General features: G+C 49.2%; 2 protein-coding genes across 5 annotated transcripts; one reads left to right on the top strand and one right to left on the bottom strand.

Annotated features, from left to right (window-relative positions):
• Positions 1 to 176: 176 nt before the first annotated feature.
• Positions 177 to 11,064, bottom strand: CPXM1 (carboxypeptidase X, M14 family member 1). 2 transcript variants are annotated; one of them, XM_074274286.1, is made up of 16 exons: positions 10,870 to 11,064; positions 10,275 to 10,399; positions 9,349 to 9,462; positions 8,059 to 8,187; positions 7,730 to 7,839; positions 7,314 to 7,453; positions 6,807 to 6,897; positions 6,217 to 6,367; positions 5,942 to 6,030; positions 5,725 to 5,848; positions 3,278 to 3,474; positions 2,516 to 2,695; positions 2,053 to 2,350; positions 1,497 to 1,636; positions 1,199 to 1,301; positions 177 to 488 (listed from the first exon to the last, which is right to left on the bottom strand). In XM_074274286.1, the coding sequence occupies exons 2-16, from the start codon at positions 10,366 to 10,368 to the stop codon at positions 226 to 228; spliced, it is 2,223 nt and encodes a 740-aa protein (XP_074130387.1). In that variant the 5' UTR covers positions 10,369 to 10,399; positions 10,870 to 11,064; the 3' UTR covers positions 177 to 225. The 2 variants fall into 2 exon arrangements, with proteins under 2 accessions (XP_074130387.1, XP_074130386.1); XM_074274285.1 differs by lacking the exons at positions 10,275 to 10,399; positions 10,870 to 11,064 and having other exon boundaries at positions 9,349 to 9,930.
• Positions 11,065 to 11,106: 42 nt separating this feature from the next.
• LOC141546453 (uncharacterized) lies at positions 11,107 to 13,154 on the top strand. 3 transcript variants are annotated; one of them, XM_074274287.1, is made up of 3 exons: positions 11,107 to 11,207; positions 11,471 to 11,626; positions 12,010 to 13,154. In XM_074274287.1, exons 2-3 carry the CDS (start codon positions 11,544 to 11,546, stop codon positions 12,599 to 12,601), a joined length of 675 nt encoding a protein of 224 aa, XP_074130388.1. In that variant the 5' UTR covers positions 11,107 to 11,207; positions 11,471 to 11,543; the 3' UTR covers positions 12,602 to 13,154. The 3 variants fall into 3 exon arrangements, with proteins under 3 accessions (XP_074130388.1, XP_074130390.1, XP_074130389.1); XM_074274289.1 differs by having other exon boundaries at positions 11,471 to 11,581; XM_074274288.1 differs by lacking the exon at positions 11,107 to 11,207 and having other exon boundaries at positions 11,418 to 11,626.
• The last annotated feature ends 1,755 nt before the right edge of the window (positions 13,155 to 14,909 follow it).

Raw genomic sequence — 14,909 nt, forward strand, 5'->3', positions numbered from 1 at the left:
TGAGCTCCATAGGGCAGGGATGTGTGAATCATGTACCAACGTTCTCCTGGCTCTTGCTCAGGTACTTAACAACAGGTACTTAAAGCTTAAATGAACGCAAACTAATAAGTGAGAGAACGAATGAGGGCGATGGCACTAGTTGGGAAGGCCCGAGTCACAATCACTGACACACGTGGTGGTGACATGAAGGCTTTAATCCAGGTCCCGCCTGTAAGAGCCCCCCCGTCAGTGTCCTGCGCCACCCGCCCGCCCCCCATGGCCCCGCAGGCGGTCCAGCCGCCGCCTCAGGTCAGGGGGCACCTTGGCACCTGCCGCCAGGAGCTCTCGAAGACGCTGCTTGGGCGTCTTACTGAGGCGGAAGTGGCAGGGAGTGGGGCCCTCTTCGAAAGAAACTCGACAGGCCTTGGTGGCCGAGTGGTACCCCTCCGCGCTGGCTGTCACCATGTAATCACCAGGCGTCAGCATCCGCCAATAGTCCCCGCCTGGGGCTGGGGAAGGGGACACAGACATAAGATTCTAGAGCTGGTACAGAATTATTGACTGCTAGAACTGAACCTGTCCCCCCAAAATCTGGGATGCCCCTTCACACACCCAGAATCCTAGTGCCCTCCTGAGTCTTGCAAAGTTCTCCCAAATCTAGGACCCAAGTGGACCCTCCTGGAGATCCCACTGAGCTAGCCCCAGCTGCCTTCTCTCATTCCAAAAGCCTACTTTCAGACTTTGAATTTCCTTCAGTGAAGGGTGACTCTCACCCTATTCTGGGGCCCTTCCAATAACTGGCCAAGGGGGTTCCTTCTAAACTTTAGGGTCTTCCTCAACCACAGAGCACTCCAGCCCTTTCACTCTCAGGCCTCCCCAAATCCTTCAATAATAATGCCTTCAAGTCAAAACTTAATCCATAGTCTAGAATTCCTGATCACTCCTCGACCCCCTCCTCCCCCATTAGTGTCTCACATCTTTCCAGTTCCATCTGCCCCCCCACATTCCATACAATTCTACTCCAAACTGAAGTTCTCCCAATCTTCCCAAGATTCCTTTATTCCCTGGAAACCTCCATTTCAGATAGTTCTCTTCCTCAGTCCTCTGGGCCTCTCCTTTCTCCCCAAGATCCCACAATTTCAAGGATGAAAGGTCCTTTTTGGCTACATTGGGTTGGGGCAGAAGGAGGCTCCTAGTCTGTCCACCCATGGTGACCTACCTGTGGTGACATCGTGGTTGATGCCGTCCACTGCAATGACAGCATCTGGGATGCCTTGCTCTGTGTCTTTATCTAACACAAGCCCTGAAATGCCCATTCGCACCTGGGGTAGACACAGAAAGAAGAGAGGGCTTGGGTCCCACCACCCCTGTGCCCTCTTTTAATCTTCAATAGGGAGAGGAAAGAGGGATCACAATTGCCTCAGAGCCCAAGCCCCTCTGTGGTGGGTAGGGATCAGAGATGGTGACTGGCTAGGACCAATCTCTGCTCATAAGTAGGGGTCAGAGGTTAGTCAAACCTGCTCCAGGTAGGTGATAAGGGCATCTTTGTTGTTCTCCCACTCCTGGGGCAGCTCACTCTCGTGTGGGAATTTGTCACAGGAGAGTTCCACTGTAATCTCAAAGCAGTTTGTGTGGAGATAGCTGAAGTCATTCATACCTGAGGGTGAAGGGTGAAGTTATTCTGGGAGCTTCGCTGTCCAGAGAGACACTAACAGCTGGGATAGAGGTATCATGGACAAGTGGGTTAGGGATGGGACACAGTTACGCCATGGACAGGTGGGTTGGGAATGAAACAGTTCCACTGTGGACAGGTGGGTTAGGGACAGGACAGTTGCAGCATGCACAGATGGATTGGGGACGGGACACAGTTAGACCAATCAATTACACAGGGGAGAGGGCTTCAGAGGACAAGCACAGGTACATTTTAGGGAAAGGCTGTTGCAGAGAGAAGGTGGAGGTTTACAGCACTCTGGGGGTAGGCACATGGTTATAGAGCCCTGGCTTGCACACTCCTTGGGATATGGCGGTGTCTGGGGCGGGGAGCGGGGGGAGAGAGAGGTGGAGCTCACGCACTCCCAACGACTGAGTGCCATTCAGCGCCATTGATGATGTGGCCATGGTGTGAGAAATCCTCGCTGTGGCAGGGTCGGCGCCCCGGTTCATGCATGGCTCGGCTGGTCCCTGCATAGACAGTGCTGAGCCAGCGGAACACGGGCTCGTCAGGTGTGGGAGTGAGCTCCCGCGCTTCCCAGGGTGTCCGAGTCATATCAAAGGGATAGGATACCACCAGCTCTCCACCGTGCAGGTTGGCACTCAGCACAAATGGAATCCTCTGCATCCAGTCAATCACAGCTCGAGTCTCCGGGGCCACCTAGGGATGCAGGGAAGAACAAAGTGAGAGACACATCTGGAAGCTTTGAGGTGGTTAATGGCGTGTTTCTGGGTTACTGCTGAACATCTTTCAGTGGTTATTGGGGGATGTTACTGCCTATTTCTGAGTTGTTTCTAAGTATCCAGTGGAGTGACTGTCACTTACTGTGGCATTAGGCATTACGTAATAAGCTGGCAGTGGCAGGTGGTGGTTGGGGAACTTATGGGGTAGCAGTCCCTCATCCTCCGCTTCCCAGAAGGGCGTGTTGAGATCAGCAAAGTTGTGGTTCAAGTCAATGTACTGTTTGGTCCATCGTCCTTCAGCCCATCCAACCAGTTCTGAGCCCTATGAAATAAAACAGAACGCTCAAAAAACCTTGGAGACTCACAGACTCAAGGGGCTGGAGCTGGTGCTCTGGGCTTAGACATGATAGTCAAGTCATAAACATGGTCACTGGGTTCACATAGGATAATCAGGACACCTGGAAGCCAGGAATTAGGGGGTAAGACTCTGGTAATTGGGTACCCTGTAGAGAATAATAGGGAGACTACCTGCCATCTAGGGGAGAAGGTGGGGGGAAGGAGGGATAATTTGGAACAGAAGGCTTTGCAAGGATCAATGTTGAAAAATTACCTATGAATATGTTTTGTACATAAAAAGCTTTAATTTTAAAAAGAGCGAGAATTAATAGGGGACAGGGGACTAGGGGATCGGGAATGATTGCATAGTCATCAGGGCTATGGGATGAGACTGGAATCTAGTAGTTAGGGCTTGAGCATTATACATGGCTAGAGGATAACTTGAAGATGCTAGTGCACTTGAAGATGAGCCTGATTTCAGAGTCAAGAGTCACACTGAGGGATGGATTGCCTTGTAGTCATCCCAGCACAGAGTCTGGAATTTGAAGGTCAAAGATAGGGGACATACCCGTTGGTAAGCTATTTCATAGCCATCGGGGTTCATGGAGGGCAACAGGTGGATGCGTGTCTCAGTGAGGAGCCGAGTCACCCGAGGATTCCCACGGAGAAATTCAAGACACAAATATTGCATGAGCAGCAAAAGCAGTTCCCTGCCAAGTGCTTCATTCCCATGCATGCCGGCTACGTAGCGCACTTCTGGTTCTCCTAGAGAAGGGACAGTGTGTGAGGAGACCCCAGGCTTTCTGAGATCACTGCCCTTACTTCTCAATTTCTGCTTACCTCAGGTGACGCTCAGGGAGAAACAGGATGCAGAGCTCTCCCATTCACCTCTGACTTCCCCTGAGAACACAGACTCACCTGTCCCCTCTTATTGTTTGATTTCTGGCATGATCCAATGTCTCCATCAAACTGCTTTTTATATACATGGCCCATGTCCCATTACCATTCCCTCAATTCCTTCCATCCCTCTCTTCCCTTTCCCTTCTCCTTTCCTTTGACCCAGCTTTTTTGATCATCATTTTAGCACTCTTCTTTTCTCTCTGATCCCTTCCCTACTCATTCCCAAGATCAATTAGAAGCTGACTCACTGCCATCTCAGTTTTCTGTCCCATAGTTCTTGAGCAATCCATACTTAAGGGTGGGATTGTAGAAAGGACTGTTTTCTGGAAGTCATATGATTAAAGAATTTGAACTGAAAGGGACATGGGAGTTCATCTAGTCATCTGGAATCCTACAACTTGCTTTTTTGAAGAAAAAAAAAGAGACAGACAGACAGACAGATAGATAGATAGATAGATAGATAATAGATGATAGATGAATTGCAGCACAATTGATTGATTTCCTTTGTAATTTATCTTTTGTTATGCACTTAAAAAGATTATTCTGAGAAGAGATGCATGGGCTTTCCAAACTGCCAAAGGGGACCATGACAGCAAAAGATTGACAATACCTGATCTAGGCCACCTCTCTCATTTTTTGGAGGAAGCTGAGATTGAGAGAGACAGAGAGAGAGAGAGAGAGAGAGAGAGAGAGAGAGAGAGAGAGAGAGAGAGAGAGAGAGAGAGAGAGAGACAGAGACAGAGACAGACAGAGAGACAGAGAGAGAGAGAGAGAGAGAGAGAGAGAGAGAGACAGAGACAGAGACAGAGACAGAGACAGACAGAGAGACAGAGAGAGAGAGAGAGAGAGAGAGAGACAGAGAGAGAGAGAGAGAGAGAGAGAGAGAGAGAACGAGAACTGATTTGCTCAGTCATATGGGTAGTAACAACACTAGGCTTCACCCTTGAATTCACTGACTCCAAATCTGGAATTCTTCACATCCCTGTTTCAGGTGTTTGAATTCTACCTCAGCCAATTCTCCCCCTCAGGGGCTCAGTTTTCTCCTCTATAAAATGGATACAATAATCCATTCTCTGCCTATTTGGGGTGGGTTGTTGTAAGGACTGTACCAAATGCAAAATGCAGATTGGTCACTATCCTAGCAGGTTCAAAGACTGGAGGCAAAACATACCTAGTATTCAGGTTACCTAAAAAAGTGTTTTAATAAAGAAGAAGAAAAAATAATCAAAATATTAACCTCACATTGCTATTGTGAAGCACAAATAAGTTAATAAATGTGAGGTACTTTGCAAAATTTAAAGCCCTTTGTAAATGCCAGTTATTTTTTTAAGGGAAATTAAACTATTATATTATCATGGCCAGACATACCCAACACAAATAGATTTCAACAAAGCAGTTGACAAAGGCTCAAATAGTATCTTTGTGCATAAAATGGAGAGATGTGGGCTGGTAGAATTTGGTGAATGATAAATGATTGAACCAAAGTGTAATCATTTGTAGATTGATGTTGACTTGGAGGGAGGTCTCTAAAAGAATGCCACAGGGAACAGTTTAAACTCTTTATCAGTGATCAATTATGAAGACATAAATGGCATAATTTTCAGATCTGGAGATAACACAGAGCTGGGTGTAGTGATTCCAAAAGAGCTTGACAGACTAGAATAATGGACTAGGTCTGAAAAGATTAAATTTAATAGAGACCAATGTCAAGTTCTATATTTGGATTCAAATAGTCAACTTCAAAAGGATAGGGAAGATTTTTGTATATAAAAGATGTTAATATTTTAATAGATTACAAGCCTAAAATGAGCCAGTAGAATGATGTGGAAGGCAAAACCCCCTGAGAGATGGGATTAGGGGCAAAGATATGGCAGACAGCTAGAAATAGAGGAGTGGAACTAGAAGCAATGGAGCAAGTTCACAGAAAGTTTAGATTTGATGTAAAGAAAGGTTAGCGCTCTCCAAAAATGTCCCCATTGGAGGTTTTTCATCCTAATTTCCACTGACATGTTTTAAATGTTCAGTTGTGGATTTTCAGCTCTGCTATTCTGTAAAGTTCTCTCTGGAGATTTAGAAGAATTTTAGTGATTATTTCCCTGGGCCCTGTGTCCATACCTAACTCATGTTCACCAGGCTTGTCGGACATTTCCATCACATAGAGCTTCAGACCCTCGTAACTTTTTCCAATGCTATAGACACGAGTGATATTTGGGCATTGCTCATTCACCTTCTTCATTAGCTGTGGAGGTGATGGAGGAGAGAAAATGAGGGTGGTTAAAGGAGGAATCTTGGAAGAAGAGAAGGAAGATCAGGGTTCAGGGGAGTCTCTGACCTGTCTCATAGCCTTGTAGTTGTGATGGCGGAAGTCCAGAGGGTCTGAGGATCCAAGCTGAGGCTCCCGAGGGAAGAGCCCATTGGGGTCTAGGTAAGTAGGGAAGACTTTGTTACCAACATCCTACCTGCTGTTTCCCCACAGTTAATCCCAGAGACCTCCAGGACTGGCCCTATAGCCCCCCAGCCACAACTTTCCCCTTCTTCTCTTACCCCCCCCCCCCACTGCCTCCTGGAACTCCCATCCTGCTTCATGTTCTCTCCCCGGGTCTTCACCTGGGAGCAGACAGGCTAGCACCTCAAGGCGGAGGCAGGCTGCACCCCCATCTAGCCAGGTCTGGGGTAGTAGCCTTATGTATCTGGCCACCTGAGGCTGAGAGAACAGTGCCAGCACTGATGTGTCAGGGTCCGAATTCCCACGGAACACCTGAGGAGGAGAGAAGTCATAATCCGTTCCCAGGGAACTCTCACTTTGGAGCCCACGGTACCAAAACAGCATCCTGCCCAATGCTACCCATACCCAAAAGAGCATGGGACCTCATCAGTGGTCTCTGCATCTGTTCCTGCCTTCCCATCTCCCTATCTCCCTTTATATGTTTTTAATCTCACCATCTACCTGAGCCTATCTTATCATCTCCTTCTGTCGATCTCTGTGTCTGTACCTCTGGTCTATCTGACTATCTCTCTATCTCCCCATGTCTCTTTTCCACATGTATCTCAGCAGCACAGAGCAAGGTCTGTCTGATACACATGAAGGACAGCTCTATTCTAAAGGAATTAGAGAGTTGGAAGTCACCGAGGTCTGGCCTGACCACAGCCCACCCTCCCATGTCCTTCCCCTGCTCATCCCTTCCACCCCCATTCACCTCATCCAGTCCACTGCTTCGATTCTTAGTCCCCCACCAGGTGAGAGTGTCGTTGCTGAATTGGACCTTGTAGGAAGTGACCCAGTCATACCTTCAGCAGGGAAGAGGAGAAGAAATCGTAAGGCTGGAGGGAGGAGTCTCTCTTTCCCTCTCTTGCACCTAGCTCCTCATATCAGTATCCTCTGATGCTGTGCCCCACCTATAGCCATTCCTAGAATGTCAGCCTCTGGAAATCATTGAATATAGTTTCCCCATTTTACAGCTGGAGAAAATGAGCCCCAAAGAGACTCCAAGTCACACATTTGGGACATAATCAGGGGAGAGAATCAAAGTGTCCTGATATGCAGGTTCAACTTGTAGATCCTAACCTTAAGACCCAGGATCCCATAAGTCCTTTTATGGTCCGTGTCCAGGGCAAAGATTCCAGTATATGTTCCCACCTGAGTCTTGCTTTCCCAGTCCCCCTCTTTCCATTTCACTCTAATTCAACCTAGACTGTCTTTGCACCTCCAGATGGAATTCCTGCCCTGGGTGATGACACCGGTGAACCGAGCAGTGCGACCAGCATCCACTTGTAGCCAAGGCCGGTCATCCTCTGGCTCTGGGCACCAGGCCCCATCAAACAGATCCCCATCCTCTAAGCCTGACTGCAGGACAGACAGTAAGAAAAAGACAAGGTATGAGGGGAGGAGGAAACATAGTATGGGATGGAGAAGTTTTCTTTCAGGGGGAAGCTATCTGAGAGAGTATTCTCTATGATTTTTCTTTTCTTTTCTTTTTTTTTTTTTTTTTTTTTTTTCTAAGAAGTTCTCTCTGTGTCTTTGCAGAAAGGTTTATATAGGAGGGCATGTTTTGGGTGGATTACTACCTGCTGGAGGAGGTGTCTCTGACATGGGAGGAGTTGGGGAGGAGGAGTTTCTCACCTGGATGTTGAGCCTTCCACGATGGGCCCCCAGGCCATAGGATTGGCTACTAGAAGCCTGGAACTGTTCATCAGAGACTCGAAGAGATTCCAGTCCCAGGGGTGGGCAGCCTGTGTAGGGGAAATAAACGAGGGGGGAACACAGGAAAATGGGATCCACAATGTATGTATTTCTGTCTTGGCATGAGTCTTTCCTTGTGCTTGCGCATTTTAGTGTACATGTACCAAACTGTGTTTCCAAACTCATCTGTAACTACATGTATGTATCAGTGTATCTGTGACCAGATGTTTCCATGTTCCTTGACTGAATGTCCCTCAGTTGGGAACTACCTGGCTCTGGATCCTGAGTGATCTCTTGGTTTTCTGGGCTAGGCTGAGTTGGAACCAACTTCTTCTTCTTCTTGATCACAACTTTTTTCTTCTTAACAACCCGGACCTTGACTCGAAGCTTTGGTTTTGCTGAAGGAGAAAGGGCAGGGAGGTTGGAAGAGATCCAAGCAGGGAAAAAGCTGAACTAGATCCCTAGAGACAGACATTCCTCATTCATGATCTTGGTGGGAGGCTGAAGGGGGGGAGGCAGAGGAAGAGACAAAGTATGATATTGTATCCTCCTCCCTTTCCCCCTCATACACAGCTTCGATTTACCAAAATTTTGTTGATTCTGCTTCAATTGCTTTTCTTTAGTCGTTTTTATTCCTTTCTTCCTCTCACCCACTCTTTTTTCCTACCCACCCTTCTTTTCCTGTTTTCTGTATCTCCTTTATCTCTGTTGGTTCTGCAATTTTTATGTCTTTGTCTTGTCTATCTCTCATTTTTTCTCTCCTTTCTTTCTCCTTCTTCCTTTCCTCCTCATCTTCCCCTTTGTTCTCTCTCTCCCATTCTCTTTTTTTCTCCTCTCTCCCATCTCTCCTTTCTCTCTCCTCCTCCCCCTCTCTCTCCATCCTTCCTTTTCTGCCTCCCCCCTCCTATTTTTTTCTGTCTCTGTTTTCCTCTGTTTCTGCTTCTCTCTTCTCTATCTCCAAATCTTTCTTTTCTCTCCCCCTTTCTTTGTTTCTCTCATTTTCTTCATGGTTAGATTTCCACCTGAATTTCATGTTTTTCTCCCTCTATCTCTTCCTCTCCCCTTCTGTCTCTGTTTGTTTCTCCTTGTCTTCCATTCTGAGCATTAAATTTCATCTCCTGCACATCTCTGAACAGCCTTGGGTCTCCTCTCTTTACAGAGCTTTTCAAGTGTGGGATCGCTGGAGGGCAGAGGAACCAGTTCCAGATGGAGTTTCCAATGCCCAGAAGGTAGGAGTGTGAATAAGCAAGTATGGAGTCAGTGAGTGTGTGTGTGTGGTTTGTATGCTGTGTGTGTGTGTTTTTAAGAGTTGGAGGAGGGATTATGGAAGGTTTTGAGTGAATGTAGGGGGAAGGGGCTGAGAAATATGTGTCTTGGAAGGAGAAGGGGAGTGGAAAAAGAACGGGCTGAGGCACAGAAGTCTTGATTCCTGCGAAGGTTCCTGGAGGTACCAACTGGGCTCAGACTCGGACCTTGAGACAATTCAATTCAATTCAACCAAGATTTATAGAACTGACCTGACTTGGAAAAGACCGACCTGAGAAGAAGGGGAGTCTCACCTTTCTTCTTCGCCTCCTCTTTGGGCTCCCCAGGCCTCGGGGTGAAAGAATGGGGAGTTCGGAAAGCCGGGGTCCCCGGTCTTGTGGTTCGAGGAACCGAAGTCGTCTGGGTTCCTGGTCGTGAGGTGGGAGTAGCAGGAGCCGGGGAAGTTGAGGACCAAGGGGTTCTAGGGGTCAGGGACTCAGGGGGCCCGGGACGAGGGGTAAGGATGTCGGGGATGGGCGTTGAGGGCCGAGAAGTTCGGGGCCCCTGGAATTTCGGTGTCCTGGACCAAGGGGCGGAGGTGGTAGAGTCCGGGGAAATTGCAGGCCTGGGGGTTGAGGGGACCTGGTTTTCCGAGGCTCGGCGGCGGGGAGTTGGGTTGGCAAAGACTGGAATTGCCCCTAGCCTGGGGCTGAGGCGAGAGCTCTGTGCTAGGACGGTCAGGGTGAGCAGGAACGCCCGCATGGCCGAGGCATGGAGCGGGGAGACGAGGGGATGGACTGGGGGGAAAGCCGTGTGGCGTCCGTCCGTCAGTCGGTCCGTAGATCTGAGTCTCCCTCCGGGGCCGAGCTCCTTTCACTGCGCTGCCCCTCCCCCTTGCCCCTCGCCTCCGCCCCTTCCTCCTGTTCTCCCCTTCCCTCTGACTTGTCCCAACCCAGAAAGTGAGGGGAGGTTGTTGCTGACCCGCTCTGAGCTCAGATCTCTCCCCCGACCAGCGCCCCTTCGAAATGGAATAAAAAGCCGGGAAACTGAGGTTTCTCGAATATTCCTCTAGTCATCTTCCCCATCCCTAGTTCTGCCAGTAACCTCTAGGTAGGGAAATCCAGGAGGCTAAATTGGGAGAAGATGGGAAGGAGGGAGGGGAGGGAAGGGGGGAAGGGAGAGGGAGGAGAGATAGGAGGAGGGAAGCTCATCCACGTGCCAGGTTCTATCTACAACTTGCCACGCCCTCTTCTTCGGGCTGTCCAGGCTCCCAACCCCCCTTTTCTATCTGCTGGAGATGGAAGGGATGCTCCGCCCGGAGGGTCCTTTTCCATTGCGGCCGCAAGGCTCCAGCAGGGGGCGGGGCTGTGGGAGGAGAATGACCCTGTGGGGCCTGGAAGAGGGGGATTAGAGGGGATGGGGGAGGGGATTTTGCTCGGGGAAAGACCCTGGCAGTTAAGAAATGTAGGAAAAACCAAGCTCCTGGTGCCCAACGCGACCGTACCGGCCACCATTTCTAGGAGAGTGTGGAAGAGGAAGGAAACTGAGGCTGCGGGAAGTATGTGGGAGGTGGGAAACGGAGACTTCCATCTTTGTTCAAAGTCTGGCTCGAGGACTGGAGGCGAACACTGGCATCGGAGCTCTCCATCCCACTTTCCTTCCCTCCGCCCCCACCATCTGCCACGTTCCCGGTTATGTAACTACAGCTGAGGCTGCAGATGCAGAAGGGAGGGAACCGGGCCCGACAGATGCGGGAGGGGGCGGGGCCGGCTGGGAGCTGGGGGGCTTTCGGCCGGCTCTAGAAGCTCTAAATCCCTCCGCTCTAAAAATTCTACCTGAGTCCAACGGAACGGTTTCAGTCATTCTCTTCCTTCTTTGCCATCTCCTTAAGACCCGGGGAGGATTCCCCTCTAATTTCATAAACATTTATTGGATAAAAACCGCACATTAACGACCCTCAAGGAACTTGTGTTCTCTAGGGTTGGATGGGGGTTGGAGGGCTATCCCCTGCATCCGAAAACTCGATCTCTTCCATCAGCCCCACCCGGTTCCGCTCCTAAGGTTGCCCCCCACCCACCCACCCGCTCAATGGGGTCACAATAGGATCAGAGTCGCCTCCCAGGAGCTGGGACTGGCCTGGAGAAGAGGGGCCTGGGCAGTTCCAAAAGCAGGGGTGAGACCTCGGCCCCCGGAAGGGGGTTGGTTAAGGCGTTCGCGGGCGAGCTCCTGGAGGGCGGAGGCGCCAAACGTGGAGGCCCCGGGGATGTGGGGGTCCAGGCTGAAGATGGAGAGGCCGAGCTAAAGCCGGGAGGAGGAGCTGAGATGGGAGAAAAAGGACTAAGACTAGGGGCGGAGAGAAGATTTAGCTTCGGGGAGAGGCGGGCGGAGCCGGTCTTGGAGGGGCGGTGCTTTATGGATCTCCTCTCCACCCTCCAGCCCCCAACCCAGCTCCTCCATTCCATCTGGGGCTGGCTGAGTCCCGGGCCCCGCGGGGTCATCCACGGCGGGAATGAACAGGAAAAAGACAAATTGGGACCAGCAGCTGAGGTCTGGCAACAATGATAACTCCCGTAGTCCTCCGCCCTCGAGTGTGTGAGTGACGGAAGCTTGTGGCCAGATGCTCCCCCAGAAGTTCCCGGCCCTATCACTCCACTCTCCCAGGAGGAGCCCACTTGCCTTTCTAGACCCCCCCAACTCTGCTCTCTACACCTTCCCTGACCCTCAACTGGCCCACTCCTCCGTGCCCCATTCCCAGTCTCTTAGGATCCTATGATTTCAAAAGACCAGGCTAGGTTTTTGCCCTGAATCCGGGGACAGAGGAGGGGTTGGTGGGAGGGGGAGAACTTTGCGGGGGGCGGGGATTGGGGAATGGGATTTGAGAAGTGAAGCGCCCACAGCCGGCTGCTGCCCTCTGTCCGACACATAATCCCCTGCTCCACTTTCCGTGCCTATCGTGCTGTGTGCCCCCCCCCCAGGTCCCAGAATTTGCAGGAGTACCCGGAGAGCGTGAGGAATACCCCACGCCCGCGGTGCAGAGGCAGGAGGAGGAATATTCGGTGCCGAAAATGGATTGAGGAATGTGCGAAGGCGTGCACTACCGGCGAAGACAGGGACCGAAACAAGGACCGGGACCAAGATGGGGACAGGGACCTGGACGACGACGACGACGGGGACGAGGACGGGGACGGGGACGCGGACGAGATTGGGGATGGGGATGGGGATGGGGACGCGGATGGAGATGGGGACGGGGAGGGGGACAGCTCCACGTGGCAGATTCAGTGCTCCAGCCAACCCAGCCAGTGCTGCACCGGCAGCAGCTACCTTTCCTCCGAAACCCGTCGGACGAGGCACCCCGAGGCCTTCGGCTTGCACTGGCCTCATCCTCTGGAGCTGGCCCTGGACTTGTCCGCCGGCCTGGCCCTGCTGTCCTTGCTGGGAGAAGGGGGCTCAGAAATGATGCTGCCGCCCTTGTTCCTCTTTATCCTTTACCTGTTGCTCACCATGCCCTTGGCGATGGTGCTCGGCTGCAGGAAACGAAATCGAAGGCTGACTTGGAGGGAGGGTTAATCCAGAGCCTGGGTCTAGTACACGCTCAGCCCCGAACGCAGGGAGCTCTCCTCCGAAAGCAGACCAAATATTGAAGTCCATATCTGGAATACAGAGCCCCGATCGGAAGACAGATCCGATCTCCTTAATCTCTGCCTGACCTCCAACAAGAATCTTGCATTGGAAAGCAAGCACGGGAGCCCAACACATAGCCCGAGTACAATGGATCCCAGACCCAAACAGGACTCAGACTGGAATACACCTGGTAAAAGCAATAAAGGGGCCCTGACCCAGCTGCCTCTCAGTATTTCGTCCTGCTGGATTGGGGATGGAAAAGGGGGCGGGGGAGGGGGATGTCATAGTGTTCTGTTGACTTCCAAAAACAGGCAATGGGGACTTGTGATGCTAGGTCTAACCATATGGATGAGACCAATAATTTCAAGGTTTGCAAATTACTTTTCTCAAATCAACCCTAAAGTAGGAATTATACCCAATTTACAGTTGGGGAAACTGAGATTCATATAGATTAAGCAACTTGCCCAATCTCCCCTAAATATAGTATGCTTTCCTCTAAGCTTCTCTACTATTTTAGATCTCAATTTATTTGATGAGGAACAAAATTTGAGAGACATGCTGGTGGGTTTTTGTTTTATTTTAATAGCATTTTATTTTTCTAAAACATGCAAAAATAGTTTTCAAAATTCACCTTTTGCAAAACTTTGTGTTCCAAATTTTTCTCTTCTCCTTGCCCTCCAGAAGACAGCAATCAATTTGATATAGGTTAAACACGTACAATTCTTCTAGATATATTTCTATATTCTATATATTCCATATTCATCATGAACACACAAAATCAGATCAAAATTATGAGAAAGGAAAAAAAAAGCAAACAACAAAATGGTGAAAATGTTATGCTTTGATCCACATTCAGTCTATAATTCTCTTCTCTGGATGTGGATGGCACTTTCCAACCCAAAGTCTATTTGAATTGCCTTGAAGTACCTCATTCTTGAAAAGAACCAAGTACATCATAGTTGATCATCCCATGATCTTGTTACTGTGTACAATGTTCTCTTGGTTCTGCTCACTTCACTCAGCATCAGTTCATGTAAGTCTTTCCAGGCTTTTCTGAAACCAGCTGCCGGTCATTTATTAGCAATAATATTCTATTACATTCACATACCACAATTTACCCAACCATTCCCCAACTGATGGGCATCCACTCAGTTTCCAGTTTCTCACCACTACAAAAAGGGCTGCCACAAACATTTTTGCACATGTGGGTCCCTTTCCCTCCTGTATGATCTCTTTAGGATATAAGCCTAGTAGTAACACTGCAGGATCAAAGGGTATGTACAGTTTGGGCATAGTTCCTAATTGCTCTCCAGAATGATTGCATCAGACTACAACTCAACCAACAAAAGTCCCCAGTTTTCCCACATCCCCTCAAACATTTATTTTTATCTTTTCCTGTCATCTTAGTCAATCTGAGAGGTGTGAAGTGGTGCCTCAGAATTATCTTAATTTGCATTTCTCTAATCAATAGTGATTTAGAGAATTTTTTTCATAGACATACTGGGTTTAATTTGGCTCTTAGGATCTGGATAGCTTAAACATAGCTTAAAAACATACAAGTTAACCACACCCTGGGAAATAATACATACCCACAGAAGACCCAGAGATGGAAATAAACTGAGTATGGGGCAGGTAGAATTGTATTCTTGGCCACTGGGAAGGAGGGAGTTAGGGAGGAGCATCATGTGGAAAGAAAAGGATTCTTCTGGAAGGAAGAAAAGGATGGCAGAAATGGGAGCCAGCAGAGGGAGCAATGAGCTAGTAAGTGATTTAGGTAAGTGTATGCAGTATCCCCTGATTCTGTGAAGTGGCAAAGGAGCTAGCACTTGGACATGAAGGGACTGAGCGCTCTAAGGCCTGAACCTGGGACCTGAACTAAATTCCCTTGCATTCTTCCCCCTTTTATTTTTAGATCCCCAACACACACACACACACACACACACACACACTCTCTCCTTCATGACATCCCAGATAAGTAGTCAGTCAGCCTTTCATTTAAGACTTCTATTGATGGAAAACTCACTGATTTCCATTTGGGTGCAGTTTCAATTCTTAGGAAACTTCTTGCATGGAGCTTAGATCTGACTCTGTACCTTTCACCCATTTCTCTCTGTTTTGCCTTCAGGGGCCAACGCAAACATCAAATCTCTTTTCCACTTGACAAGCCTTCAAATACTGTAAGATAGCATGTCCTAAATATTCTGTTTTTCAGACTAAACATCCCCAGTTCATTTAACCCATTCTCCCGGGACAT

Source organism: Sminthopsis crassicaudata, chromosome 6 (genome assembly GCF_048593235.1).
Source record: "Sminthopsis crassicaudata isolate SCR6 chromosome 6, ASM4859323v1, whole genome shotgun sequence".
Lineage (NCBI taxonomy): Eukaryota > Metazoa > Chordata > Mammalia > Dasyuromorphia > Dasyuridae > Sminthopsis > Sminthopsis crassicaudata.